The sequence below is a fragment of the Papio anubis genome, chromosome 3, assembly GCF_008728515.1.
Source record: "Papio anubis isolate 15944 chromosome 3, Panubis1.0, whole genome shotgun sequence".
In the NCBI taxonomy this organism is placed as follows: Eukaryota; Metazoa; Chordata; class Mammalia; order Primates; family Cercopithecidae; genus Papio; species Papio anubis.
This window is the reverse complement of record NC_044978.1, coordinates 86,035,285-86,063,279: the sequence shown is the minus strand read 5'-3', so window position 1 is coordinate 86,063,279 and position 27,995 is coordinate 86,035,285. Positions and strand designations below refer to the sequence as shown.

The following is a 27,995-nucleotide window of genomic DNA, read 5'->3' as shown; positions in this document are numbered from 1 at the left end:
TGTGAGGGAGAGATCAAAATTTATTTTTCTCATATCAATATCTAATTGACTAAGCACAATTTATCAAAAATATCATCCTTTATTCACTGTATTGCAATGTCACTTTTTTGTAACTCAGGTAATCACATATATATGAATTTATTTTCATATTCTATCCTGTTCCACTGGCCCATTTGTCTATCCTTATGCTAACATTATGCTAGAGCTTGTATTTTTTTTTTTTTTTTTTTTGATATAGGGTCTTGCTCTGTTACCCAGGCTAGAGTGCAGTGACACAATAATAGCTCACTACAGCCTCAATCCCCTGGGCTCAAGTGATCCCCCCACCTCAGCCTCCCAAGTAGCTGGGACTATAGCCACAAGCCATCATGTCCAGCAATTTTTTTTTTTTTTAATTTTTAGTAGAGACGAAGACTCACTGTGTTGCCCAGGCTGGTCTCAAACTCCTGAGCTCAAGCAACTCTTTCGTCTCAGCCTCCCATAGTGCTGACAGGCATGAGCCATTGTGTCCAGCCAGTATATTAGATATTGGCATCTGGTGGTGGTGTACATTCTCCACTTTTGTTGTTCTTCAGAGTTGGATTGATTTTTTGATCCTTTGTATTTCCATATAAATTTTAGGACCAAGTTGTCAATTTACAGACACACAGCTGGAATTTTGACCGAAGTTACATTGAATCTATAGATTAATTTGGGTAGAACTGACATCTTAACAATATTGAATCTTCCAATCTTTGAACACTGTATATTTCTCCATTTATTTAGATTTTATAGATCTTAATAATTTTTTGTATTTTCAATGTAAAGAACAGTATGTCTTTCATTAGGCTTATTTTTAGGTATTTTATGTTTTTTGGATGGTTATAAAAATTTTAACTTTAAAAACTCATTATTTGTTTCTTGTTGGCATACAGAAATACAAATGATTTTCACTCATCTCACTTTATATCAGGCCTTGATAAATTCACTTAATTCTAGTAGTCTGTAGATTTGTTTGGATTTTCTAAGTACATATATATATAGTCAGCAAATATAAGTTTTATTTCTTCCTCTAAATTTTATGCATTTTTCTCCCTTTTTCTTTTGTTTTTCTGGCTTTAACCTGCCATTACAGTTGCTCTATGATTGCTAACCTTGGTATTGTCTGTCTTCAGAATTTGTTCTAATATAGATCTGTTGGTGATAAATTCCTTATTTCTTTGCCTGAAAAATATCTATATTTAACCTTCACTTTTGAAAGTGATTCTTATTAGATATAGGTTAGAGTTTATTTTCTTTAAGTACTTTAAAGATGTTTCACTGTATTCTGGCTCCCATAGTTTCTGTTAAAAAATTTAACTGTCATTCTTGCTATGACTCCTTTGATAATAATAATATCTTTTTTACTTTGACTGATACTAATCACAAATATTTTAAGCAATTTTCCTGTGGTAAATATGCATAAAATTTACCATTTTAACTACTTTAAAGTATATAGTTCCAGGGGCATTATGTATATTTGCATTGTTAAGCAACCATCACCACCATCCCTCTCCAGAATGCTTTCATTATCTCAAACTGAAACTCTGTATGTATTAATTAAACAATAACTTCCCATTCTCCCCTCCTGTAACCCCTGATAGCTACCATTCTCCTTTATGTCTCTATGAATTTGAATATTCTAGGTACTTTATATGAGTCAAGTCATACAATATTTACCCTTTTGTATCTTGCTTATTCCACTTACCATGTCTTCAAAATTTATCTAAAATTTATTCAAAATTCTGTACATGTTGTAGCATGTACAGAATTTCCTTCCTTTTTAAAGGCTGAATAATATGCATTTATATGAATATGTCACATTTTGTTTATCCATTCATCTGCTGATAGACCTTTTGGCTCTTGTGAATAATGTTGCTATGAAAATAGGTGTGCCAATATCTGTTTGAATCCCTGCTTTCAATTCTATTTGGTATATACTTAGAAATGGAATTGATGGATCATATGGTAATTCTATGTTCAATTTTTGGAGGAACCATCATTATACTGTTTTTTTTTTTTCACAGCAGCTATATCATTTTATATTGACATCAACAATGCACAATGATTCCAGTTTCTCTACATGCATGCAAAAAGTTGTTATTTTCTGTTTTTTTGGTAATAGCCATCCCAATAGGTGTGAATGGTATCTACTATAGTTTTGATTTCCACATCCCTAATGATTAATGGGGTTGAGCATCTTTTCATGTGCTTACTATTTGCATATATCTTTTTTGGAGAAATATATCTTCAAGTCCTTTGCCCATTTTTATTTTTATTTTTTTGAGACAAGGTCTCATTATGTCACCCAGGCTGGAGTGCAGTGGCATAAACATAGATCATTGCAGCCTTGAACTCCTGGGCTCAAAGGATCCTCTGCCTCAGCCTCCCAAGTAGTAGGACTAATGATGCACACATCCACACCCAGCAAATTTTTTGGGTACAGCCAGGGTCTTGCTATGTTGCTCAGGCTGGTCTCAAACTCCCAGCCTCAAAGTGCTGGGATTATAGGCATGAGCTACTGCACCCAGCATCTTTCCCTTTTTTAAAATTGGGATGTTTGTTTTTTCTGTTGCTGAGTTGTAGGAGTTCTTTATATACTGTAGGTATTAATATCTTATTAGTAATATGTAAATATTTTCTGTAAGTTGCCTTGTCACTCTGTTGATAGTGTCATTTGTTGCATATAAGTTTTAAATGTTAACGTAGTCCAATTCATCTGTTTTTCCTTTAGTTGCCTGTACTTTTGGTATCATAGCCAAGGAGTAAACTGCCAAATCCAGTATCATGGAACTTTCCTTCTATATTTCCTTTAAGAGTTTTAATATTTTTAGTTCTTATAATCATAGTTACTGTAACCTCTTTAACTCAAAAATCTGGATCCCTTTTGAGTCTGTTTCTCTTTTCAATTTTCTATCTTGGCTTAAGGTCATATAACATTGTCTAATACTATGGTTCACAATTTTTGTTGAAAGCCTGACATTGCGTACAAATTGTACAGTCTCCAGATGATTACTTCTTTTGTAAAGAAATATGTGGAGTAGGGGGAGTGAAAAATCACTTTAACAAAATCAGAGATTGAGCTTAGTTGATAGCTTTGTAATGATCAGTTTTATTTCAATTTGTCCTTGTTCCTCAAGTATAGTCCTTTAGGGATTTTACCCTAGATGATTTCCTTGATAAATTATGGCAGTCTCACTTGATTCCTCCCATATCAGGCATTGTATTAGTCTGTTTTCACACTTCTATAAAGAACTGCCCAAGACTGAGTAATTTAAAAAGGAAAGACGTTTAATTGACTCACAGTTCAACGTGACTGAGGAGGCTTCAGGAAACTTACAATCAGGCGGAAGGTGAAGGGGAAGCAAGGACCCTCTTCACATGGTGGCAGAAGAGAGAAGTGCAAGCAGGGGAAAATGCCAGATGCTTATAAAACCATCAGATCTCATAAGAATGCATTCACTATCTTGAGAATAGGATGAGGGAAACTGCCCCCATGATCCAGTCACCTCCCTCCTTTCATACATGGAGATTACAGGTCTCTACCTCTACACATGGAGATTACAATTTGAGATGAGATTTGGGTGGAGACACAGAACCAAACCATATTGTTCTGCCCTGGTGCACCCAAATTGCATGTCCTTTATACATTTCAACATCAATCATGCCTTCCCAATAGCCCCCCAAAGTCTTAACTCATTCCAGCATTAACTCAAAAGTACAAGTCCAAAGTTTCATCTGAGGCAAGGCAGGTTTTCAAAACCAATCATGCCTTCACAACAATCCCCCAGAGTCTTAATTCATTTCAGCATTAACTCAAAAGTCCATAGACCAAAGTCTCATCTGAAACAAGGCAAGTTCCTTCTGCCTATGAGCCTGTAAAATCAAAAGCAAGTTAGTTACTTCCGAGATACAATGGGGGTACAGGCATTGGGTAAATATTCCTGTTCCAGATGGGAGAAATTGGTCAAAACAAAGGGGCTACGGGCCGCACGCAAGTCCAAATCCGGTGGGGGCAGTCATTAAACCTTAAAGCTCCAAAATAATCTCCTTTGACTCCATGTCTCACATCCAGGGCATGCTGATGTAAAGGGCAGACTCCCATGGCCTAGGGCAGCTCTGCCTCTGTGGCTTGGCAGGGTATAGCCCCATGCCTGGCTGCTTTCACAGCTGGCATTGAGTGTCTGCAGACATTAGAGGGGCATGGTGCAAGCTGTCAATGGATCTACCATTCTGGTGTTTGGAGAATGATGGCCCTCTTCTCACAGCTCCACTAGGCAGTGCCCCACTGGGAACCCTGTGTAGGGGGCTCCAACCCCACCTTTCCCTACCACACTGCCCTAGCAGAGGTTCTTCCTGAGGCTCCACCCCTGTACCAAACTTTTGCCTGGGCATCCAGTCATTTCCATACATCCTCTGAAATCTAGGTGGAGGTTTCCAAAGCTCAATTCTTGACTTCTGTGCATCCATAGGCCCAACACCTCGTGTAAGCCACCAGGGCTTGGGGCTTGCACCCTCTTGAAGCAACAACCTGAGCTGTACATTGACTCATATTAGCCATGGCTGGGATGCAGGGAACCAAGTCCTAAGAGTGCACAAAGCAGCAAGGCCCTGGGCCTGGCCCACAAAACCATTTTCTCCTTCTAGGCCTCCAGACCTGTTATGGGAGGGGCTGCCATGAAGATCTCAGATATTTTCCCCATTCTCCCCATTACTTATGCAAATTTCTGCAGGCAGCTTGAACTTCTCCCTCGAAAATGGATTTTTCTTTTCTATTACATGGTCAGGACACAAATTTTCCAAACTCTTATGGTCTGTCACCTCTTGAATGCTTTGCTGCTTAGAAATTTCTCCTGCCAGATACCCTAAATCATCTCTCTTGAGTACAAAGTTCCACAGATCTCTAGGGCAGGGGCAAAATGCCACCAGTCTCATGATCATTGGTCTAGTTTCAATAAGCTCCCATCTCCATTTGAGATCACCTCAGCCTGAACTTCATTGTCCATATCACTATCCAGCATTTTGATCAAAATCATTCAACAAGACTCCAGGAAGTTCCAAACTTTCTCAGATATTCCTCTATTCTTTCGACCCCTCCAAACTGTTCCAACCTCTACCTGTTACCCAGTTCCAAAGTCACTTCCACATTTTCAAGTATCTTTATAGCAGTACCCCACTCTTCGCACTACCAATTTTCTGTATTAGTCCCATTTTCACACTGCTATAAAGAACTGCCCAACACTGGGTAATTTATAAATAAAAGAGGTTTAATTGACTCACAGTTCTGCATGGCTGGGGAGGCCTCAGAAAACTTACAATCATGGTGGAAGGCAAAGGAGGAGGATCTTCTTCACATGGTGGCAGGAGAGAGAAGTGCAAGAAGGGAACAGGCCAGATGCTTATAAAATTATCAGATCTCATGAGAACTCACTATCTTGAGAACAGCATGGGGAAAACTGCTTCTATGATCCAATCACCTCTCTCCCTCAACATGTGGGCTTACAGGTCTGTGGGGATTCCAATTCAGGATGAGATTTGGGTGGGGACACAAAGCCAAACCATATCAGGCATACCTTACCATTTCCTAACTTGGTTTATTTCTACTGTCCATACCTTCCTATACTGGAATAGCTGAATTAACTTCTTCAATGTTACATAACTATAAATAAAGGAATTGGGGCCCATCAGGCAGTCTGACTCCAGAGACCATACTCTTAAAACTAAAGTGCATATAATGTGACAAATATTCTGTGCAAGACATAGACTAAAGCTCTCATAAGAATTTATAGGCTAACATTTAGAAAATGCTGTAACAACTTAAATCTATAAAACATTAAATGATCTACTAAGAAAAGAGAAAAAATCAAACAATTATACAATTTTTTGACTTTTCCATTTTAGAAAATGACCTAGTACAAATAACTTCTTTCGGAAGTAAAAAAGAGTCTTAAGAAAAACTTAAAAATAGAAAAAAAAAGGGTGAATAAGTCACAGAAGGCTAAAATGGTTTAGAAATAGCTCATTGGAAATCAATTACAAAGCTGTTCAGACCTTTGGGCATTATGCCAATAATGCTATTCCATTGCCTTTGAGCAGCCCTCTCCATGGTCCTTAACTCTCGAGTGCTTTCACTGAACACTCTGGAACTTCTGCCAGATGATTATCAAACTGTATTATATTCTCAGCCTCTCTTCAAAGCATTCTCTCAAATTCTGTGCCCTATCTGAAACCAAGCCCTTCCTTTAAGGAGGACACTGCTTCCCCTATGGTCTTCTTACATAACAGCAGTTTATTCACTAAAATTCCTTCTGACATCCTACTGCTATTTCTAAAACTTCTTATATAAAAAAGAAACAAAATCCTTGCTCCTTTGAAGCTTGTATAATTTGACAATACACCTTCCTCCTCTTCTACTCACTGTTACTTACTTACCTTATTTTGATCCCTTCCCATTATTCAGCAAAAACATTGGTGCTTGATCCCCATATTTGTAATATTTTCATCTTGCACACTTGGATAATTCATCTACTATCTTGTTTCTTCAGTTCTTTACTTCCTTTCTAATAAAGGAAAGGCCACACTAAAACCTTCTATCATCTGAAATGCTCTATTATTGATAATCATGATTTCAAGCATCTACATCTCTGAATACTACTTCATCTTCTTTCAGTTCTCTTGTTCAGTCGCATTCACTTCATCCCTTCCAATTATTCTTCACTTTCATCAGGAGGTGCAGTGTAATGAACCCTTTAACTCAAATTTTTGCCCTCTTCCTTCTTTACTTGTTTTTGTATTCAATATCTGTGATCCATCATCCTCAAAATACTGTTATAAATATCCTAAACTATCTTGAAATATGTTTATTGTTGCTTTGTTGTTGCATATTTCTAGAAACACCTCAATCTAGGAATGCTGCTGCCCTACTCCCACTGATGCCCCTCCCCAGCTGACACACATGCACCCTTTTGCACTGCTGAGGCAGCTGGAATGTGTGAGCAAGCAAAGATCCTCTTGCCACTATCCCAATGAAGCACTCCAATGGGGGTAATTCCCCTTTGGAGTACTGTGGCAATGGACCAGGAACACCTTGGCTCCTGCAGCACAGCAGGTTCCTAACCTTGAGGGGCCAGAGAACAGAGCTGAGGGCTTGGTTTCAGACCCCCAGAGCTAGACCACCTAGCCCAGGAGAGCTGAGCCGAGCCTTGACTCCTTAACATCTTCCAGAAATGAAGCCAGACAACTGATTCCACCTTATACCACAACCAAACCCCCAAGGGCATCAAAGAAGATATAAGCAAAAAGCCACCTACAGGACAACAGCTTAAATGTTGAAGGAACATAAGCCCACACAGATGAGAAATAACCAGCACAAGAACTCTGGCAACTCAAGAAGCCCCAGTATCTTCTTACCTCTATATGACTGTAGTTGTTCCTCAGCAATGATTCTTAACCAGGCTGAAATGACAGACATATAATTCAGAATATGGACAGGAATGAATATTGACATTCAGGAGAAAGCTGAAACCCAATGCAAGGATTCTAAGGAATACGATAAAATGATATAGGAACTTAAAAATTAAATGGTCATTTTAAGAGAGAACCAAACTGATCTGATAGAACTGAGAAACTTACTACAAGAATTTCATAACATAACCACAAGTATTAACAGCAGAATAGACCAAGCTCAGGAAATAATCTCAGAGCTTGAAGACCATTTCTTTGAATCAACTCTGTCAGACAAAAATAAAGAAAAATAAACAAAAAGAATAAACATCTCTGAGAAATAGGGGATTATGTAAAGAGAACAAATCTACAACTCATCTATGTCCCTGAAAGAGAAGGAGAAAGAGTAAGTAATGTGGAAAACATATTTGAGGATATCATCCATGAAAATTCCCCCAATCTTGCTAGAGAGGCTAATATTCAAATTCAAGAAATGCAGAGAACCCCTGTGAGATACGATATAAAATGACTATTGCCAAGACACAAAGTATTCAGATTCCCCAAGGTCAAAATGAAAGAAAAAAGCATTAAAGGCAGCTAGAGAGAAGAGGCAGGTCACCTACAAATGGAACGCCATCAAGCTAAAAGTGGACCTTTCAGAAGAAATTCTACAAGCCAGAAAAGATTGAGGGGCCTATATTCAGCATTCTTAAAGAAAAGAAATTTCAACCAAGAATTTCTTATCTAGTTAAAAGAGGCTTCATAAGCAAAGGAGAAATAAGATCCTTTCAGACAAACAAACGCTAAGGGAATTTGTTACCACCAGACATGCCTTACAAGAGGTCCTGAAGGGAGTGCTAAACATGGAAATTAAAGACCATTACCAGCCACCACAAAAACACTTAAATACACAGACCATTGACACTATAAAGCGGAAACTACACAATCAAGTCTGCATAATAACCAGCTAGCAACATGATGACAGAATTAAATTTGCACATATCAAAGTATCAACTCTGAATGTAAATGAGCCAAATGTCCCAATTAAAAGGCAAAGAATGGCAAGTTGGATAAAGAAGCAAGACCCAACAATATACTGTTTTCAAAAGACTCATCTCACATGCAATGACAACTATAAGCTCAAAGTAAAGGAATGGAGAAAAATCTACCAAGCAAATAAAAAACAGAAAAAAGCAGGGGCTACTATTCTGATTTAAGACAAAACAGACTTTACACAAACAATAATCAAAAAAGATGACAAAGAAGGACATTACATAATGGTAAAGGGTTCAGTTCAACAAGAAGACCTAACTATCCTAAACATATACATGCACCCACCACAGAAGCAAAGACATTCATAAAATAAGTTCTTAAAGACCTATGAAGAAACTTAGATAACCACATACAAATAGTGGTAAGTTTAAACATCCTGTTGACAGTACCAGACAGACCACTGAGGCAGAAAACTGACAAAGATATTTGGGACCTGTACTCAACACTTGATCAATGAACCTAACAGACTTTTACAGAACTTGCCACCCCCAAACAATAGAATATACATTATTCTCATCTGCACATGGCACATGCTGCAAATTGGCCACATGATCAGCCATAAACAATTCTCAGTAAATTAAAAAAAAAAAACTGAACCACACTCTTGGACCACAGTTCAGTAACAATAGAAATCAATACTAAAAAGAACTCTCAAAACCATAGAGTTACATGGAAATTAAAAAACCTGTTCCTGAATGACTTTTGGGTAAACAATAAAATTAAGTCAGAAATTAAGAAATGCTTTGAAACTATCGAGAACAAAGATACAATATAACAGAATCTCTGAGACAGGGCTAAAGCATGCTAAGAGAAAAGTCTATAGCACTAAATGCCCCCATAGAAAAGTTAGAAAGATCTCAAATTAACAACCTATCCTCACGCCTAGGGGAAATAGAAAAACAAGAGCAAACCAACCCCAAGGTTAGCAGAAGAAAAGAAGTAACCAAAATTACACCTGAACTGAATGAAATTGGGACATGACAAGCAATACAAAAAGATCAAGGAATCGAGGAGTTGGTTTTTTTGAAAGATAAAAAGATTATTTAAAGAATAAATAAGATTATAAATAAGAACAAATAAGATTATTTGAAAGAATAAATAAGACCACGGCTAGACTAACAAAGAAAAAAAGAGAGAGGATCCAAATAAACACAATTGGAAATGACAAAAGGACATTACCCCACAGAAATACAAAAAAAATCCTCAGAGACTATTACGAATACCTCTATGCAAACAAATTAGAACACCTACAAGAAATGGGTAAATTTCTGGAAATGTACAACCTCCTAAGATTGAACCAGGAATAAATTACAATCCTGAACAGACAAATAATGAATTCTGAAATTGAATCAGTAATAAAAGCTTACCAACTAGAAAAAGCCCAGGACCAGATTGATTCACATCCAAATTCTGCCAGATATATAAAGAGAAGCTGGTACGATTACTACCGAAAATATTCCAAAAAATTGAAGAGGAAGAACTCCCCAACTCATTCTATGAGGATAGCATCATCCTGATACCCAAACCTAGCAGAGACACAATAAAAAAGAAAAAGGCCAATATCCTTGATGAACACTGATGCAAAAATCCTCAGCAAAATACTAGCAAATGGAATCCAGCAGCACATGAAAAAGCTAATCCATCACGATCAAGTAGACTTCATCCATGGGATGCAAAGTTGTTCAACATATGTACCAATAATTGTGATTTATCACATAATTAGAACTAAACCCCAAAACCATATAATAATCTCAATAGATGCAGAAATGGCTTTTGATAAAATTCAGCATAACTTCATGTTAAAAGCCTTCAACAGGCCGGGCACGGTGGCTCACATCTGTAATCCCAACACTTTGGGAGGCCGAGACGGGCGGATCACGAGGTCAGGAAATCAAGACCATCCTGGCCAAAACGGTGAAACCCCGTCTCTACTAAAACTACAAAAAAAATTAGCCAGTTGTGGTGGCGGGCGCCTGTAGTCCCAGCTACTCTGGAGGCTGAGGCAGGAGAATGGCGTGAACCTGGGAGGCAGAGCTTGCAGTGAGCTGAGATCGTGCCACTGCACTCCAGCCGGGCGACTGAGCCCAACTCTGTCTCAAAAAAAAAAAAAAAAAAAAAAATACATAAATAAATAAAAAATAAAAATAAAAAGAAAAATAAATAAAAGCCTTCAACAAATAGGCATTGAAGGAATATATCTTAAAATAATGTCATTTATGACAAACCCATAGCCAACATCACACTGAACAGGCAAAAGCTAGAAGTATTACCCTTGAAAACCAGAGCAAGCTGAGGATGCCCTCTTTCAACACTCCTATTCAATGTAATATTGGAAGTTCTAGCCAGAGCAATCAGGCAAGAGAAAGAAAGAAAAGGTATCCAAGTAGGAAGAGAGGGAGTCAAACAATCTCTGTCTGTAGATGATATGATTCTAAACCTAGAAAACCCCATAGTCTCTGCCCAAAATCTCCTAGATACAGCAAACAACTACAGAAAAATTTCGGATACAAAATCAATGTACAAAAATCAGTAGCATTTCTATACACCAACAAGTACAAGCTGTGAGTCAAATCAAGAACAAGATTCCATATACAACAACCACAAAAAGAATAAAATACCTAGGAATACAGCTAACTAGAGAGGTGAAGGATCTCTACAACGAGAATTACGAAACACTGCTGAAAGAAATCAGATAAGACACAAAGGGAAAAGCATTCCATGCTACAGTAACTTGGCATTACTATAAATGCATAACTGCCTTGAAATCAGAAATATACTGGCTGTATGATCTTGGATAATTTACAATCTCTTATCACCTTGTCACCTTTTTTTTTTTTTCTTTTTTTTTTTCCCTGGAGAGAGAAATTCACACTCTGTCACCCAGGCTGGAGTGCGGTGGTGTGATCATGGCTCACTGCAACCTCCACCTCCCCAGCTCAAGTGATCCTCCTGCCTCAGTCTCCCAAGTAGCTGGGACTATAGGCATGTCATGTCTGGTTAATTTTTTTGTAGGGGCGGAGTCTCCCTATGTTGCCCAGGCTGGTCTCAAACTCCTGGGCTCAAGTGATCCTCCTACCTTGGCCTCCCAAATCTCATCATCTTTTAATGGGCATAGTACTATCTGTTTTTCTTCATATTCACACCTAGGGAAAGCAGAATCAAATTTGAGGACAGACAGCCAAATATGAGTTTACTGCATACGTTTATTAGAAATTATGGCATGCTTTTTGTACTAACAAAAATAAGACTTCTTACTGATTTATATTCCAGTGTCTTACATATAAAAGATTAGCTCAGTTTAAAAAATTTTTATGCTCTACTTATTTCAATAAGCATCTTAAAATCCTTTCTGGAATGAGGTAGATGTAAGTACATACATAAACACACATATACCTATCTTGCTATTATGGGAATTAAGTGTTTGCACAACTTATAGCAAAAGCTATGGTATTTAAAACTTTTATTAGAAGTCTGTACTGCTGTTATGTTGCTAGGCTTTGCTTTTAAAATAGTGAAAAAATTTGATGGATTTAGAAGTTCCATTTTCACCTTGGTTTATTAGAACGTCTGTTTGATTATATATTAATAATGGACACAGTGTAGTATTGTAAAAAGAATTGGGCAATCTAAGTTCTCTGTTTTTCATTTGCTACATTTTTTTTTTTTGACAGAGTCTCACCGCCCAGAATGGAGTGCAGTGGTGTGATCTCGGCTCAAGGCAACCTCTGCCTCCCGGGTTCAAGCGATTCTGCCTCAGCCTCCCGAATAGCTAGGACTACTGACGTGCGTCACCATGTCCGTCTAAATTTTTTATTTTTTGGAAGAGACAGGGTTTCACCATGTTAGCCAGACTGATCTCGAACGGTCTGCCAGCCTCGGCCTTCCAAAGTGCTGGGAATACAGGCGTGAGACACTGCACCTGGCCCTGATACATCATATTGAGTAAATTTGTTGTCATTTCATCCCTTTGCTCAATTTCAAACCTATAAAGTGAGGTAGGGAGTGAGGATCTTAGATGATCTAAGGGCTTTAACAGTTTTTTTGTTTGTTTGTTTTTGTTTTGTTTTGTTTTTGGAGATGGAGCCTTGCTCTGTAGCCCAGGCTGGAGTGTGGTGGCGCGATCTCAGCTCACTACAACCTCCGCCTCCTGGGTTCACGTGATTCTCCTGTCCCAGCCTCCCGAGCAGATGGGACTACAGACGCGTGCTGTTAATTTTTTGTATTTTTGGTAGAAACGGGTTTCACTATGTTAGCCAGGATGGTTTTGATCTCCTGACCTTGTGATCCGTCCACCTTGGCCTCCCAAAGTACTAGGATTACAGGCGTGAGCCACCACACCTGGTCGGGTCTTAACAGTTTTAAGTCTATGATTCTATTATCTGAGGGACATACTAAGAAATAGGCTAAAAGAATAGCAATACATACTGCTTGGGAACTTCATTTCTTAAATACCGTGTATGTGCATATGTATCACTTAATATAAACAACTTGTCTTTCCTTGGTGTGTCCATACACAGTACTATGGGTTTATGCTTTTGGAGAAATGTTATGCAATAGTGACCTCTAGTGACTATATATCACAGACCATTTAGCAAAACCTTATGGCCAATTTGTACTCTTCTAAATGTGGACGGTTTACTTTTGTATCCCAGCTAAATACTTTTAAATAATTCCTCACCTCTCTCCTCTATAGAAGGAATGCCAATTAAATTTGACAATAGTATTAATAACTGGATAAATAAGAACTGAAATTTCCTTCAAAAATCATAATGTATATGGAATTCAGTATAAATTATTCTAAATGAGACTGCAGCTCTTTTACCTCCATTGAGAGTGGCAAAGCTGGGATTTTGAATTCCAGTGTGTTTAAATACATAGTCTGTTCTCTTATCTGCTATGCATTGCTGACATGTAATAGGCATTTAACACATACTTAATCAATTAATGTTAGGTAAAACATATGCATCAACAGTTGTGTTTGTGAGTATGTATTGCTTTGGAATCTTTGGAACTATTGCTACCTTTCAAACAAAGAACTCTTCTTGAGGTTAGATAAAAGATTAACATGTTAAAAACAACCACAGTATACATCTTTCTGAACAAATGAATTTGAGACCTACATGCACAACAGAATACTCTATAAAAAAGCATTCAGACTTGATCAGCACCAAGATGCGGAATACGAACAGCTCCAGCCTCCAGTTCCCAGCATGAGCAACACAGAAGATGGGTGATTTCTGCATTTCCAACTGAGGTACAGGGTTCATCTCACTGGGGCGTGTTGGACAATTGGGGCAGGACAGTGGGTGCAGCGCACGCAGCGTGAGCTGAAGCAGGGCAAGGCATCGCCACACTTGGGAAGTGCAAGGGGGAAGGGAATTCCCTTTTCTAGCCAAGGGAAACCGTGACATACAACACCTGGAAAATCTGGTCACTCCCACCCTAAAACTGCGCTTTACCAAGGGTCTTAGCAAACAGCACACGGGGAGATTATATCCTGTGCCTGGCTCCAGGTGTCCCATGTCCACGGAGCCACCCTCATTGCTAGCACAGCAGTCTGAGATCTAACTGCAAGGTGGCAGCGAGGCTGGAGGAGGGGTGCCCGCCATTGCAGAGGCTTAAGTAGGTAAACAAACTGGCTGGGAAGATCGAACTGGGTGGAGTCCACCGAGGCTCAAGGAGGCCTGCCTGCCTCTGTAGACTCCACCTCTGGGGACTGGGCATAGTCAAACAAAAGGCAGCAGAAACCTCTGCTGATGTAAATGTCCCCATCTGACAGTTTTGAAGAGAGTCGTGATTTTCCCAGCACGGAGTTTGAGATCTGAGAACGGACAGATTGTCCGCTCACATGGGTTCCTGACCCCTGAGTAGCCTAACTGGGAGACACCCCCCACTAGGGGCAGACTGACACCTCACACTGAGCTCACACTGTTGGGTACACCTCTGAGACGAAGCTTCCAGAGGAATGACCAGACAGCAACATTTGCTGTTTAGCAATATTCACTCTTCTGCAGCCTCCGCTGCTGATACCCAGGCAAACAGGGTCTGGAGTGGACCTCGAGGAAACTCCAACAGACCTGCAGCTGAGAGTCCTGACTGTTAGAAGGAAAAATAACAAACAGAAAGGACATCCACACCAAAACCCTATCTGTATGTCACCATCATCAAAGACCAAAGGTAGATAAAACCACAAAGATGGGGAAAAAGCAGTACAGAAAAGCTGGAAATTCTAAAAATTAGAGTGCCTCTCCCCCTCCAAAGGATGCAGCTCCTTGCCAGCAACGGAACAAAGCTGGATGGAGAATGACTTTGATGAGTTGAGAGAAGAAGACTTCAGACAATCAAACTTCTCCAAGCTAAAGGAGGAAGTTCAAACCCAGTGCAAAGAAACTAAAAACCTTGAAAAAAGATTTGACAAATGGCTAACTAGAATAACCAATGCAGAGAAGTCCACAAACGAACTGATAGAGAAGAAAACCATGACATGAGAACTACGTGACAAATGCACAAGCTTCAGTAACCGACTCGATCAACTGGAAGAAAAGGTATCAGTGACTGAAGATCAAATGAATGAAATGAAGCAAGAAGAGAAGTTTAGAGAAAAAAGAGTAAAAAGAAATGAACAAAGCCTCCAAGAAATATGGGACTATGTGAAAAGACCAAATCTACGGCTGATTGGTGTACCTGAAAGTGACGGGGAGAATGGAACCAAGTTGGAAAACACTCTGCAGGGTATTATCCAGGAGAACTTCCCCAACCTAGCAAGGCATGCCAAAATTCAAATTCAGAAAATACAGAGAACGCTACAAAGATACTCCTCAAGAAGAGCAACTCCAAGATACATAATTGTCAGATTCACCAAAGTTGAAATGAAGGAAAAAATGTTAAGGGCAGCCAGACAGAAAGCTTGGGTTACCCACAAAGGGAAGCCCATCAGACTAACAGCAGATCTCTCGGCAGAGACTCTACAAGCCAGAAGAGAGTGGGGGCCAATATTCAACATTCTTAAAGAAAAGAATTTTCAATCCAAATTTCATATCCGGCCAAACTAAGTTTCATAAGTGAAGGAGAAATAAAATCCTTTACAGATAAGCAAATGCTGAAAGATTTTGTCACCACCAGGCCTGCCCTACAAGAGCTCCTGAAGGAAGCACTAAACATGGAAAGGAATAATCAGTACCAGCCACTGCAAAAACATGTCAAAATGTAAAGACCATCAATGCTAGGAAGAAACTGCATCAACTAATGAGCAAAATAACCAGCTAACATCATAATGACAGGATCAAGTTCACACATAACAATATTAACCTTAAGTGTAAATGGGCTAAATGCTCCAATTAAAAGACACAGGCTGGCAAATTGGATAAAGAGTCGAGACCCATAAATCTGCTGTATCCAGGAGACCTATCTCACGTGCAAAGACACACATAAGCTCAAAATAAAGGGATGGAGGAAGATCTATCAAACAAACGGAAAACAAAAAAAGGCAGGGGTTGCAATCCTAGTCTCTAATAAAACACACTTTAAACCAACAAAGATCAAAGAAGACAAAGAAGGCCATTACATAATGGTAAAGGGATCCATTCAACAGGAAGAGCTAACTATCCTAAATATATATGTACCCAATACAGGAGCACCTAGATTCATAAAGCAAGTGCTTAGAGACTTACAAGAGACTTAGACTCCCACACAATAATAATGGGAGACTTTAACACCCCACTGTCAACATTAGACAGATCAACGAGACAGAAAGTTAACAAGGATATCCAGGAATTGAACTCAACTCTAACTCATTTTATGAGGCCAACATTATCCTGATACCAAAGCTTGGCAGAGACACAACAAAAAAAAGAGAATTTTAGACCAATATCCCTGATGAACATTGATGTGAAAATCCTCAATAAAATACTGGCAAACCGAATCCAGCAGCACATCAAAAAGCTTATCCACCATGATTAAATGGGCCTCATCCCTGGGCCGCAAGGCTGGTTCAACATATGCAAATCAATAAACATAATCCAGCATATAAACAGAACCAAAGACGAAAACCACATGATTATCTCAATAGATGCAGAAAAGGCCTTCGACAAAATTCAACAGTGCTTCATGATAAAAACTCTCAATAATTTTGGTATTGATGGAACATATCTCAAAATAATAAGAGTTATTTATGACAAACCCACAGCCAATAACATACTGAATGGGCAAAAACTGGAAGCATTCCCCTTGAAAACTGGCACAAGACAGGGATGCCCTCTCTCACCACTCCTATTCAACATAGTGTTGGAAGTTCTGGCCAGGGCAATCAGCCAGGAGAAAGATATAAAGGGTATTCAATTAGGAAAAGAGGAAGTCATATTGTCCCTGTTTGCAGATGACATGATTGTATATTTAGAAAACCCCATCGTTTCAGCCCAAAATCTCCTTAAGCTGATAAGCAACTTCAGCAAAGTCTCAAGATACAAAATCAATATGCAAAAGTCACTAGCATTCTTATACATCAATAACAGACAAACAGAGAGCCAAATCATGAGTGAACTCCCATTCACAATTACTACAAAGAGAATAAAATACCTAGGAATCCAACTTACAAGGGATGTGAAGGACCTCTTCAAGGAGAACTACAAACCACTGCTCAGTGAAATAAAAGAGGACACAAATGGAAAAACATTCCATGCTCATGGATAGGAAGAATCAATATCATGAAAATGGCCATACTGCCCAAGGTAATTTATAGATTCAATGCCATCCCCATCAAGCTACTAATGACTTTCTTCACAGAATTGGAAAATACTACTTTCAAGTTCATATGGAACCAAAAAAGAGCCGCATTGCCAAGACAGTCCTAAGTTAAAAGAACAAAGCTGGAGGCATCACGCTACCTGACTTCAAACTACACTACAAGGCTGCAGTAACCAAAACAGCATGGTACTGGCACCAAAACAGAGATATAGAACAATGGAAAAGAACAGAGCCCTCAGAAATAATACCACACATCTACAGCCATCTGATCTTTGACAAACCTGACAAAAACAAGAAACGGGGAAAGGATTCCCCATTTAATAAATGGTGCTGGGAAAACTGGCTAGCCATATGTAGAAAGCTGAAACTGGATCCCTTCCTTACACCTTATACAAAAATTAATTCAACATGGATTAGAGACTTAAATGTTAGACCTAAAACCATAAAAACCCTAGAAGAAAACCTAGGTAATACCATTCAGGACATAGGCATGGGCAAGGACTTCATGTCTCAAACACCGGAAGCAATGGCAACAAAAGCCAAAATGACAAATGGGATCTAATTAAACTAAAGAGCTTCTGCACAGCAAAAGAAACTGCCATCAGAGTGAACAGGCAACCTACAGAATGGGAGAACATTTTTGCAATCTACCCATCTGACAAAAGGCTAATATCCAGAATCTACAAAGAACTCAAACAAATTTATGAGAAAAAACAAACAACCCCATCAAAAAGTGGGCAAAGGATATGAACAGACACTTCTCAAAAGAAGACATTTATGCAGACAACAGACACATGTTCATAGTTCCTCCTTTAGCTATGAGAAGTTTGATCGACTGAACCCTTCTTCTCTAAACTCGTCATTCTCCATCCAGCTTTGCTCCATTGCTGGCGAGGAGCTGTGTTCCTTTGGAGGGGGAGAGGTGCTCTGATTTTTTGAATTTTGAGTTTTTCCGCACTGCTTTTTCCCCATCTTTGTGGTTTTATCTACTCTTCATCTTTGATGATGGTGACGTACAGATGGGGTTTTGGTGTGGATGTCCTTTCTGTTTGTTATTTTTCCTCCTAACAGTCAGGACCCTCATCTGCAGGTCTGTTGGAGTTTGCTTGAGGTCCACTCCAGTTAGGCTACTCCCAGTTAGGCTCTCCCAGTTAGGCTACTCGGGGGTCAGGGACCCACTTGAGCAGGCAGTCTGTCCGTTCTCAGATCTCAACCACCGTGCTGGGAGAACCACTACTCTCTTCAATGCTGTCAGACAGGGACATTTACATCTGCAGAGGTTTCTGCTGCCTTTTTTTTTTAAGCTATGCCTTGTCCCCAAAGGTGGAGTCTACAGAGGCAGGCAGGCCTCCTTGAGCTTCAGTGGGCTCCAACAAGTTCGAGCTTCCCAGCCGGTTTGTTTACCTACTTAAGCCTCAGCAATTGTGGGCGCCCCTCCCCCAGCCTCACTGAGATCTAGCCTTGCAGTTAGATCTCAGACTGCTGTGCTAGCAATGAGGGAGGCTTGTGGGCATGGGACCCTCTGAGCCAGGCACGGGATATAATCTCCTGGTGTGCCCTTTGCTAAGACCCTTGGTAAAGCACAGTATTAGGGTGGGAGTGATCCGATTTTCCAGGTGTTGTGTGTCACAGTTTCCCTTGGCTAGGAAAAGGAATTCCATTCCCCCTTGTGCTTCCCAGGTGAGGTGATGCCTCGCCCTGCTTCGGCTGTCAGTCGTTAGGCTGCACCCACTATCCTGCATCGACTGACCAACACGCCCCAGTGAGATGAACCCGGTACCTCAGCTGGAAATGCAGAAATCACCTGTCTTCTGTGTCACTCACGCTGGGAGCTGGAGGCTGGAGCTGTTCCTGTTCGGCCATCTTGGCACCCCCCCCCTCCAATAATGGGTTTTGTTATAGGAACACTCCACTTCTTTTTTTTTAATTTTTTTTTTTTTTGAGGCGGAGTCTCGCTCTGTCGCCCAGGCTGGAGTGCAGTGGCGCGATCTCGGCTCACTGCAAGCTCCGCCTCCCGGGTTTACGCCATTCTCCTGCCTCAGCCTCCCGAGTAGCTGGGACTACAGGCGCCGCCACTACGCCCGGCTAATTTTTTGTATTTTTTTAGTAGAGACGGGGTTTCACTGTGTTAGCCAGGATGGTCTCGATCTCCTGACCTCGTGATCCGCCCGTCTTGGCCTCCCAAAGTGCTGGGATTACAGGCTTGAGCCACCGCGCCCGGCCGGAACACTCCACTTCTTAGTAACAATTTCTTAGTCCATTCCTGCTGCTATGCCAAAATACTTGAAATACTTGAGACTGAATAATTTATAAATAGAAATCTATTTTCTCACAAACCTGGAGGCTGGGAAATCCAAGATTAAGGTTCAGTCAGGTTCAGTGTCTGGTGAGGTCTCTGCTTCCAAAAGGGTGCCTTGAACACTGTATTCTCTGAAGGGAACGAACATTGTGTCCTCACATGGTGGAAGGGATAGAAAGGCAAAAAAGTCCTAGCTAGCTGTCCCCAGCCCTCTTGTAAGAACTTTTATAATACATTCATGAGGGCAGATCCCTCATGACCTAATCATTTCCTAAAGGCCCCACCTCTTAATATTGTTGCACTGGAGATTAAGTTTCAACATACATTTTGGAAGAGACATAAATAGTCAAACCATAGCATAAACCATTCCAGGCATGTTTTATATTCTTGTCTTTCTCTTAGCACCAAACACAATGGTTTTTCTCAACTATAGACAATGCTACCAAAAACTTATCCAGAATCAAAGGTTTGCTATACATGGAATTAAATTGTCTTACCAGCTTTCTCTCTGGTTCTTTCTTGTGACCCTACATTTCAATCAAACTGTTAACTGCTCTCCATGCTTTTATTTGGTTCGAACATCTTCCCACTGTACCTCTTTGTAAACATCCATTGATTATTCTAAATAAAGCTTCCTGCAATGCACACTACAAAAACTGGATGTGTTTTTTCCCTTTTGAATTCTCACGTCACTTTGTTCTTTGCTCTATCATCCTTACCTCTCTGGTGTCCTTTCTTGGTCTTTGTTAGTGGTTTCTTTCCCCTATTCATCCTTTAAATATTGGGCTTCCTCAGAATTCTTCTCTATGCCCTATTCTTTTCTCATTCTATATACATTCCTCAACATCTCTTCTACTATCGTGGCTATAATTCTAAATAATATGCTGATGAATTTGAACCAGAAAAGCTCTCAAGATTCTATTTAGTATATCTAATTACTTATTGAATATCTCTACTTGTCTTACAAGCATCTTAAGTTAGTATATGCACAAACTCAAGATCTTTCCCCACCAAAGTTGTTCCTTCTCTAGATAATTTCCTATCTCAGAGAATGAAGCCACCTTTGACCTAGTTGCTCAAAATAGAAACTGAGAAGTCATTCTTTCTTGCTGCTTTTCTTTATCCGCTAGCATCAAGTGAATTACTAAATCATGTTAATACCAGTTACTGAATGTTTAAAAATTTTATTCATTTCTTTCCAGATAAATTGCCACTAGTCCAGTCCAAGCCATAAGCATTTCCCCACCTAAACACTGTAATGGTCTTCTAGCTTTTCCCCACATCCAGTCTTGTTCCTCCTCAATGCAATTTTCACAATGCAGAACAATATTCTTAAATGTAAGCTTGATTATGGTAACTACCTTCTTAATATTCCTCAATGACTTCCCACAGAAGAAAAATGTTAAAACTCCTTACATTCAGCTTATAGGGCCCTTTGAATAAGGCTCTAACCTTGACCCTGCCTACCTTCTCATTCATCACTTGACACTCTAAACTTTAGCCATACTAAATTTTTGTTCTTCAAACTTGCCATGTCTTACATCTCCAAAACTTTATGCATTCTGTATGCTGCCTTCCAACACCAACACTCTTGCTTTTCATCCAGCTAATGCTTCATCAATTTAGAAGTCATTTCTTCCAGAAGATTTCCTGACACTACCTTCAACATGCATCCTTATCATGGCATCCAACACTTACCACAGCATGCACCCCATTATTTTAATTCCTTGTTTAACTGTCATCATTTTAAAATTTGACAACTATTCATTGAGAGCCCATTATATTACAGATACTGTATTCTCCTCTGTGTACAGACTGTGGTCAATATAGAGTATTGTGGAAGCACATTTAGAATGTGAGAGAAGTCCAAGAAATGCTTCTTAGTGACTTGTGTTCCCATCTATTTCTCTACTATTAAACAAGAGACAGTTCCATAATCATTTCTGCGTTATCTGAATTGCCTAATATAGTATATAGTAGATAAATATTTATACCATCAATTATTGGATTTTAAACACATACTAAATACTCTTTGCATTTTAAGAGGCCACCAACCAGCCAATACTTTCTACCCAGCGAGTTTTTCTTTGATATCACTTTGGATACAACAGAGTGTAAAAAGCAAAGAGACAAACTAATCTAGTGGAAAATATGGGACTTAGAGTCAGAACACTGTGATTAATAATTCTGCCACTTACTAGGTATGTGTCCTTGGTCAAGACCCTTAACCTCTCTAAGTCTCAATTTCCTCATCTGAAAAAGGCAGTTACAAGAATGAAATGAGATAAAGAGAAAATAAAAGCATAACATGTAAAAGGTTATCCAAAATGATGTCTATTATTATTATTGTTATTAAAGTCAATGCAGATCAAGTTTCCTTATGACTGGTTATCCTAGCTCTGTAATGCTACAGGATTTCCAAAGTTAATTCTTCATCTTCGCCTTACCATCCAAGAGATAGACTTTTGTACTTTAATAAATACATATTGATGGAAATGGTTAAAAATCACAAAGAAAAACAAGCCAAAAATTGAGTAAGTATACATTAATGTATGAAAGGGACAAGACAAAAGTACCAGCCTATGACAGTTTATAATTTGAATGTATGGACCCAAAAAAAAAAAAAGTCAGGACACAATTTTGTTTAATGTTGACCAAAAGGGTAGGTAAGTGGCACAAAAGAGTAGTGCTGTGAACTGTTTCACAGTGAAATGGTAACCCTCTGACCTAGAAAGTCAGGATATCTGGGCTCAAATACTAATTTAGCTCCTAATTCAACCACTAATACCCAGGTGGTCTACACACCCAACACTCTAGTCTTTCAGTTCCTTGATCTCCTTAGCTCCTATTGTCTTTTTCTTCCACTGTATCTTAGCCACTCACTTACAGGGCCACAAATCTCAAATGGCCACTCAACTTTGCCCAGCTGTGCTACGATTCTGATTGCTTTCCATCCTCCAAATGACTATTTTGTACCTTATCTTTTCCCCTTAAACCTCCTACTCAAATATTCCTCCTCACTCCTTACTATTCTTGCGTCATACCTTATCTTCATTGAGAAAAAGTATTAGTATCAGGCATAAAGGTCTCACCTCTGACCACTGAATCTACCCATCTATCTGCATCTTTACCCATACTTGCTGTCTTTCTTCTTATTACTATAAATTATATGTTCATGTGGCTGCGTGTGGTGGCTCACGCCTGTAATCCCAGCACTGTGGGAGTCCGAGGCGGGCGGATCACCAGAGGTCAGGAATTCAAGACCAGCCTGGCCATGGTGAAACCCTGTCTCTACTAAAAATACAAAAAATTAGCCAGGCGTGGTGGTGCGTGCTTGTAATACCAGCTACTTAGGAAGCTGAGGCAGGAGAATCGCTTGAACCTGGGAGGCAGAAGTTGCAGTGAGCTGAGATGGCGCCATTGCACTGCGGCCTGGGTAACAAGAGTGAAACTCCGTCTCAAAAAGAAAAAAATTATATGTTCATGTTTCTACCTAAGGCCAACACTTCTATATATTCCCTGGATTCCATACCCTCTTATCTTCTCAAAGACTTCACTCCTAAAATATACACACTCTCTTATACCATCATTTCCACCCCCCTCTATTGGATTATTCCCATTAGTCTAAATATGCTTAACTATCCTTTATCTTTAAGAACCCTTCTTTGATCATACATATTCCTCTATTACCTCCATTTATTAGCTCTCTTTTATAGTAAAACATCTTGAGATGTCTATAATACTACGTCAATTTCTTTTCTCTTTTCTTTTTTTTTTATTTTGAGACGGAGTCTCGCTCTGTTGCCAGGCTGGAGTGTAGTGGCACGATCTTGGCTCACTGCAACCTCTGCCTCCCAGGTTCAAGTGATTCTCCTCCCTCAGCCTCCCGAGTAGCTGGGACTACAGACGCATGCCACTACGCCTGGCTAATTTTTGTATTTTCAGTAGAGACAGAGTTTCACCATGTTGGCCAGGTCTCTTGACCTTGTGATCTGCCGGCCTTGGCCTCCCAGAGTGCTGGGATTACAGGTGTGAGCCACCCACCGTGCCCAGCCAGCAGTACTATGTCAATTTCTTGACACCACATTTTCTCTTCATTGTACTAGTCAAGGCATAAAACTACTTTATGTTTCAAAAATCCAATGCACAGATCTCTTTATTTTACTTGATTTCTAAGCATGATTCAATACCATTGGCCATGTTTTGTAGTCTTGGCTTTTTTGTTTGTTTGTTTTTTAGTGGAGACGGGGTTTCTCCATGTTGGTCAGGCTGGTCTGGAACTCCCGCCTTAGCTTCCCAAAGTGCTGGGATTACAGGCATGAGCTACCATGCCCGGCCAGTTTTGGCTTTCATGTCTCCGCACTCTTCAGATTTTCTTCTTACTTCATTGGCTATTCTTCCATCTCCTTTGTTTGCTTCTTTTCCTCTGCTTTATACTAGTCAATGCAATGTTCTCTGTGAGCACACTTGCCCTAGGTAGTTTTACATATGCTGATGACTCCCAACTTTGTATCTTTGGTTCCTTGCACTCTGCAGAGCTCAAGACTCAGCTTACCTTTGATTTCTAATAAGAATATAAAAATCAAGGTAAGCAAAATAAAACTCCACCCCCCACCCCCCACTCCACCCTGGCTGCTCCTTTTTCTCCTTTAGTCTTTTCCATTTGGTAAATGGCATAACCATCCACACAATCTTAAGACAAAAACTTAGGGGCTAGAGGTGACTCCTTTTTCATCACCTCTATATTCAAAACATCACAAAGTCTGTAGGCTCTGCCCCCAAAATAGAGCTCACATACATCTACTTCTCTGCTATTTTATCCCGAACTTGTCATTCCTCTTTGGATTTCTGCAATTGCCTTCTGCTATAGATCTTGCTCCCCACCCAGTATGATTCAGTCATCACGTAATAGGCAGAACAAACATTTTTACAATGTAAATCAGATCCTATCACTCCCTCCAAACTCACTACTGGTTTTTCTTCACACTTAGGAAATATATTACACTATGGAATATATTTCTAAGGAAATATATTACACTATGTTCCAGGTACTGTTCAATCTCAGTGTTTAGTAAACACCCCAGTAACATGGGATTTCGTTAACCAACAGAAGTGTTTAAACAGGATGAGTATGAAAATAAGTATAAAATGAGAAGTACTATAAAAACGATACGTTATATGTTACTATTACAGCAGCTGCCTATTTCCTTTTGTCTTGTAATTGCCAGGACCTTCCGACAAGAGCCAACTGAAAAACAGCAGTATAAATCATGGTACTCTAAAAGCCCAGACTTCAACACCATGCAATATATCCACACAACAAAACTGAACTTGTACTAACTAAATCTGTATAGAATTTTAAAAAGTAAGTTAAAAAAAATTCCAGAGGACAATAAATATGAATGCCCTTTTCATAGGCACACAGTGACTAAAATATTTGGGGCATGAATTCTCTAAGGGTGACAATAATAAGTGTTATTTTTCATGCTTCTGTTGCACAAGTAATTATATTTATCTCTAAGGAAAATCAGAGAGTGGGGTGTGGCCTCCCTCAGTGCCAACTGGGCTAATTATCTCCCCACATCACCGAATCTGTTATTTCATAGGCTCTAGGAAACCCAAAGAGGGTAGTGAGGGACCTGGTATGGTCCCTTGAAGAGCTCTTGTAACACTCCTGATTTATGTGACAGACACAGTATGTGTGCAACTGTCCTTTTTCCTTCCAAAGCACTGGTCTAAAGCAGGGATCCCCAACCCCTGGGCAGCAGACAGGTACAGGTTTGTGGCCTATTAGGAACAGGCCACACAGCAGGTGACGGGGCTACAGGATTATGCCCGAGCTCCACCTCCTGTCAGATCAGTAAAGGCATTAGATTCTCATAGGAGCACAGACCCGATTGTGAACTGTGCATACGAGGGATCTAAATTGCACCTTCTTATGAGAATCTAATGCCTGATGATCTGAGATGGAAGAGTTTCATCCCATCCTGCCTCCCCCCCCCCCCGGCCGCCCCAAATTGTCTTCCATGAAACTGGTCCCTGGTGCCAAAAAGGCTGGGGACTGCTGGAAGTGCTTGTCCACTGGGTTAAAGCCAAGAGGAGTAAACAGGATTAAGGGGCGTGGAGGTGGGTGGGTGGGGGAAGACAGCTTTCTCAGGATGGGCAACCAATCCCAGAATCTTCAATCACAGGAGCATGTATGTGAAGGTTTATTTGCAGGGATCCACCATTTGTAAAATAATACACGCTTAATAAAATTAATAAAATTTTGCAATCAATCTTCACTGACAGATCTCTTCTTTCTTACTGCAGAGTAATTGTAAAATAAGAAAAACAGGAGGAAGAGAGAACAAAGAAGAGAGATGTGGGATGAGAGAGTAAGGAAAGGAATCACGGAGAGGAGAGACAATGTCTGTGGCTATTTTCCCAGCGTCTGGGAGAGGAGCCCAAGCATCACATTGAACCGAGCGGGGAGGAAAGGCCCTCCTCGGGCCTACCGCAAGGAAATGATCGCGGGAGACCCGGGACTGGCGCCAAAGGGCTTGGAAGGGCGGAGTTAAGAAAAATGGGCCGTACCTACAACTTCTTGCGCAGCCCTCGCTGGCCCGGGAGCCCAGTAACCGTTGCGTAAGCCACGCGCCACCCAGGTGGGCAGGGTAGTGACGCGAAAGCCCGGCTAGACTTCCGCGCAGGGGCGGGGCGGGGGGGCGGCAGCGCGTTTAAGTGACGTCCTGGCCGCCCGCGCCGGCAGAGACCAGGGTTCTGGGGCTCCCGGGACTGTCTGGTGTGTTTCCTATTGAACCCTTTCCTTTTGACGTCTCTTCTGAATATTGACTCATCGGGTTGTAGAAATCCAGGGACAGAGTTGACATCACTGGGCATTTTAGCCAAAAAGCAGTGCTCGGGACTGCATGTGCCGGAAGTAAACTTGTCAAAACTCAGATTGTTTCCCCTAAAGTCAGCTTGAAGTGCAACGGTAAAAGAGCAAACGGTCTCTCCCCAAGACGGCCTGAGCTTAAACTGCAGCACTGTGACTTGCTAGCTATGGGACCTAGGCAAATACATCATCTCCCTGAGGTTGTCTTCTCATCTCTAAAGGACGCTGTGGTGGTGCAATGAGACACAGCAAGTGTCTGGAACAAAGACACTGTACAAAGTAAACAATATACTGTTATCAATATAAAACCTTTTTTGTTTGTTTTTTTCCCCCGCCTGAAATCTTATGTGGAAAGTTGTATGTGAAAGAAATGAAAGCAGAGCTGTGTTGATGGTGGACCCAGCAGCTTTGGCCTTTCAGTCCCAAAGTTTCCAGGAATATAATCCACGCTTCCTATAAAAGACAAAAACAACCATTATTGGAGAAAGTGCAAATTTCTTAGAAAGATAAACGGCCCATTCCTATCTAATGTTTCTCCTGACACTCAAAACAATGTTTACTCTTGAACACTGTATTCCTTTTTGACTCAGTGTGTTTTCTAACGTTAATTCCTCTACCGGAGTGTTCTTTTTCTTAGTCATCATCTAAGATCTGATTCAAATTACAGTTCCTTCTTGGGTAACTTAAATACGAAATTATCTTTTTATTGGTTTGTTGTTGTTGTTGACACAGGGTCTCACTCTATTACCCCGGTCAGAGTGCGATCTAGGCTCCCTGCAGCCTCCGCCTCCTTGGTTCAAGTGATCCTCCTGCCTCCTGAGTAGGTGGGACTACAGGCGGGCGCCACCACCCCTGGCTAATTTTTTTATTTTTAGTAGAGAGGAGTTTCACATGTTGCCCAGGAGGCCTTGAACTCCTGGACTTAAGTGATCTGCCCGCCTTGGCTTGCCACAGTGCTGGGATTACAAGCATGAGCCACCACATCCCTGCCCTTTTTATTGTTTTTAACACCTTCCCTCCTTCAACGTGATACACACATCTCAGCAAGGATTTAATTTTCTTCCTCATTTCAGGAGAGTAGACAGGGTTTCATGATTACAGGATTAAGGGAATGTTTTGTACTCATGAAAAGGAAATGTTTTGTACTCATAGGAAAAGCAGGTAGATCCCTAAAGATAATGGGAGGTGGGACAAATGGTAGAGCTGGGAAGGAAGACCTTTGCTAGGAGTCTGTTTGCCTCCAGGGCACTACTCTTACGCTCTAGAAGGAATGGGCTCCTGGACAGGTAAGTGCTTTAAGGTCCATGTAAGGAAGATGGAGGGCACATCAGCAAATGGAGTTTTGGAATTCTCAACAGGCCAGAGGGCTCAGGCTGGATTTGAGTCAGTCAACTATAAATATATTACATGCTCCCCAAATGCCATGAAGCAATTCCCACCTGTTACAGAGAGGTACATAAATGATTCACATAAAAATATAATGTTCTGAGACATTGACAAAATATAGTGGTTCATTGGGAGACAATATAATGAAAATTTACCAATAAAAAATTTAAATAATTA

The 27,995-nt window shown here is 40.3% G+C and overlaps 2 protein-coding genes across 20 annotated transcripts in view; both read right to left on the bottom strand.

Moving 5' to 3' along the window:
- Positions 1-26,239, bottom strand: part of SLC9B1 (solute carrier family 9 member B1) — a 149,711-nt gene extending 123,472 nt beyond the window's left edge. For 5 of the 11 annotated variants that reach the window (XR_004182743.1, XM_031664387.1, XM_031664395.1 and 2 more), the window contains exons 1-5: positions 26,132-26,217; positions 19,594-19,686; positions 11,591-11,657; positions 7,429-7,473; positions 6,451-6,578 (exon numbers count right to left, since the gene is read on the bottom strand). The gene's annotated coding sequence lies outside the window, so the exon portion shown is untranslated. Of the gene's footprint in view, positions 1-6,450; positions 6,579-7,428; positions 7,474-11,590; positions 11,658-19,593; positions 19,687-26,131 lie in introns of all 11 variants that reach the window. The other 6 variants (XM_031664391.1, XM_031664393.1, XM_031664388.1 and 3 more) reach the window with 5 other exon arrangements.
- SLC9B2 (solute carrier family 9 member B2) overlaps positions 25,752-27,995 on the bottom strand; it is a 60,874-nt gene continuing 58,630 nt past the window's right edge. For 7 of the 9 annotated variants that reach the window (XM_031664381.1, XM_031664378.1, XM_017958894.3 and 4 more), the window contains one exon: positions 26,708-26,885. Coding sequence is in view for 1 of the 9 variants with exons in the window: in XM_031664384.1 (XP_031520244.1) it covers positions 26,776-26,885 (110 nt within the window). In the remaining 8 variants the exon portion in view is untranslated. Of the gene's footprint in view, positions 26,886-27,995 lie in introns of all 9 variants that reach the window. The other 2 variants (XM_003899036.5, XR_004182742.1) reach the window with 2 other exon arrangements.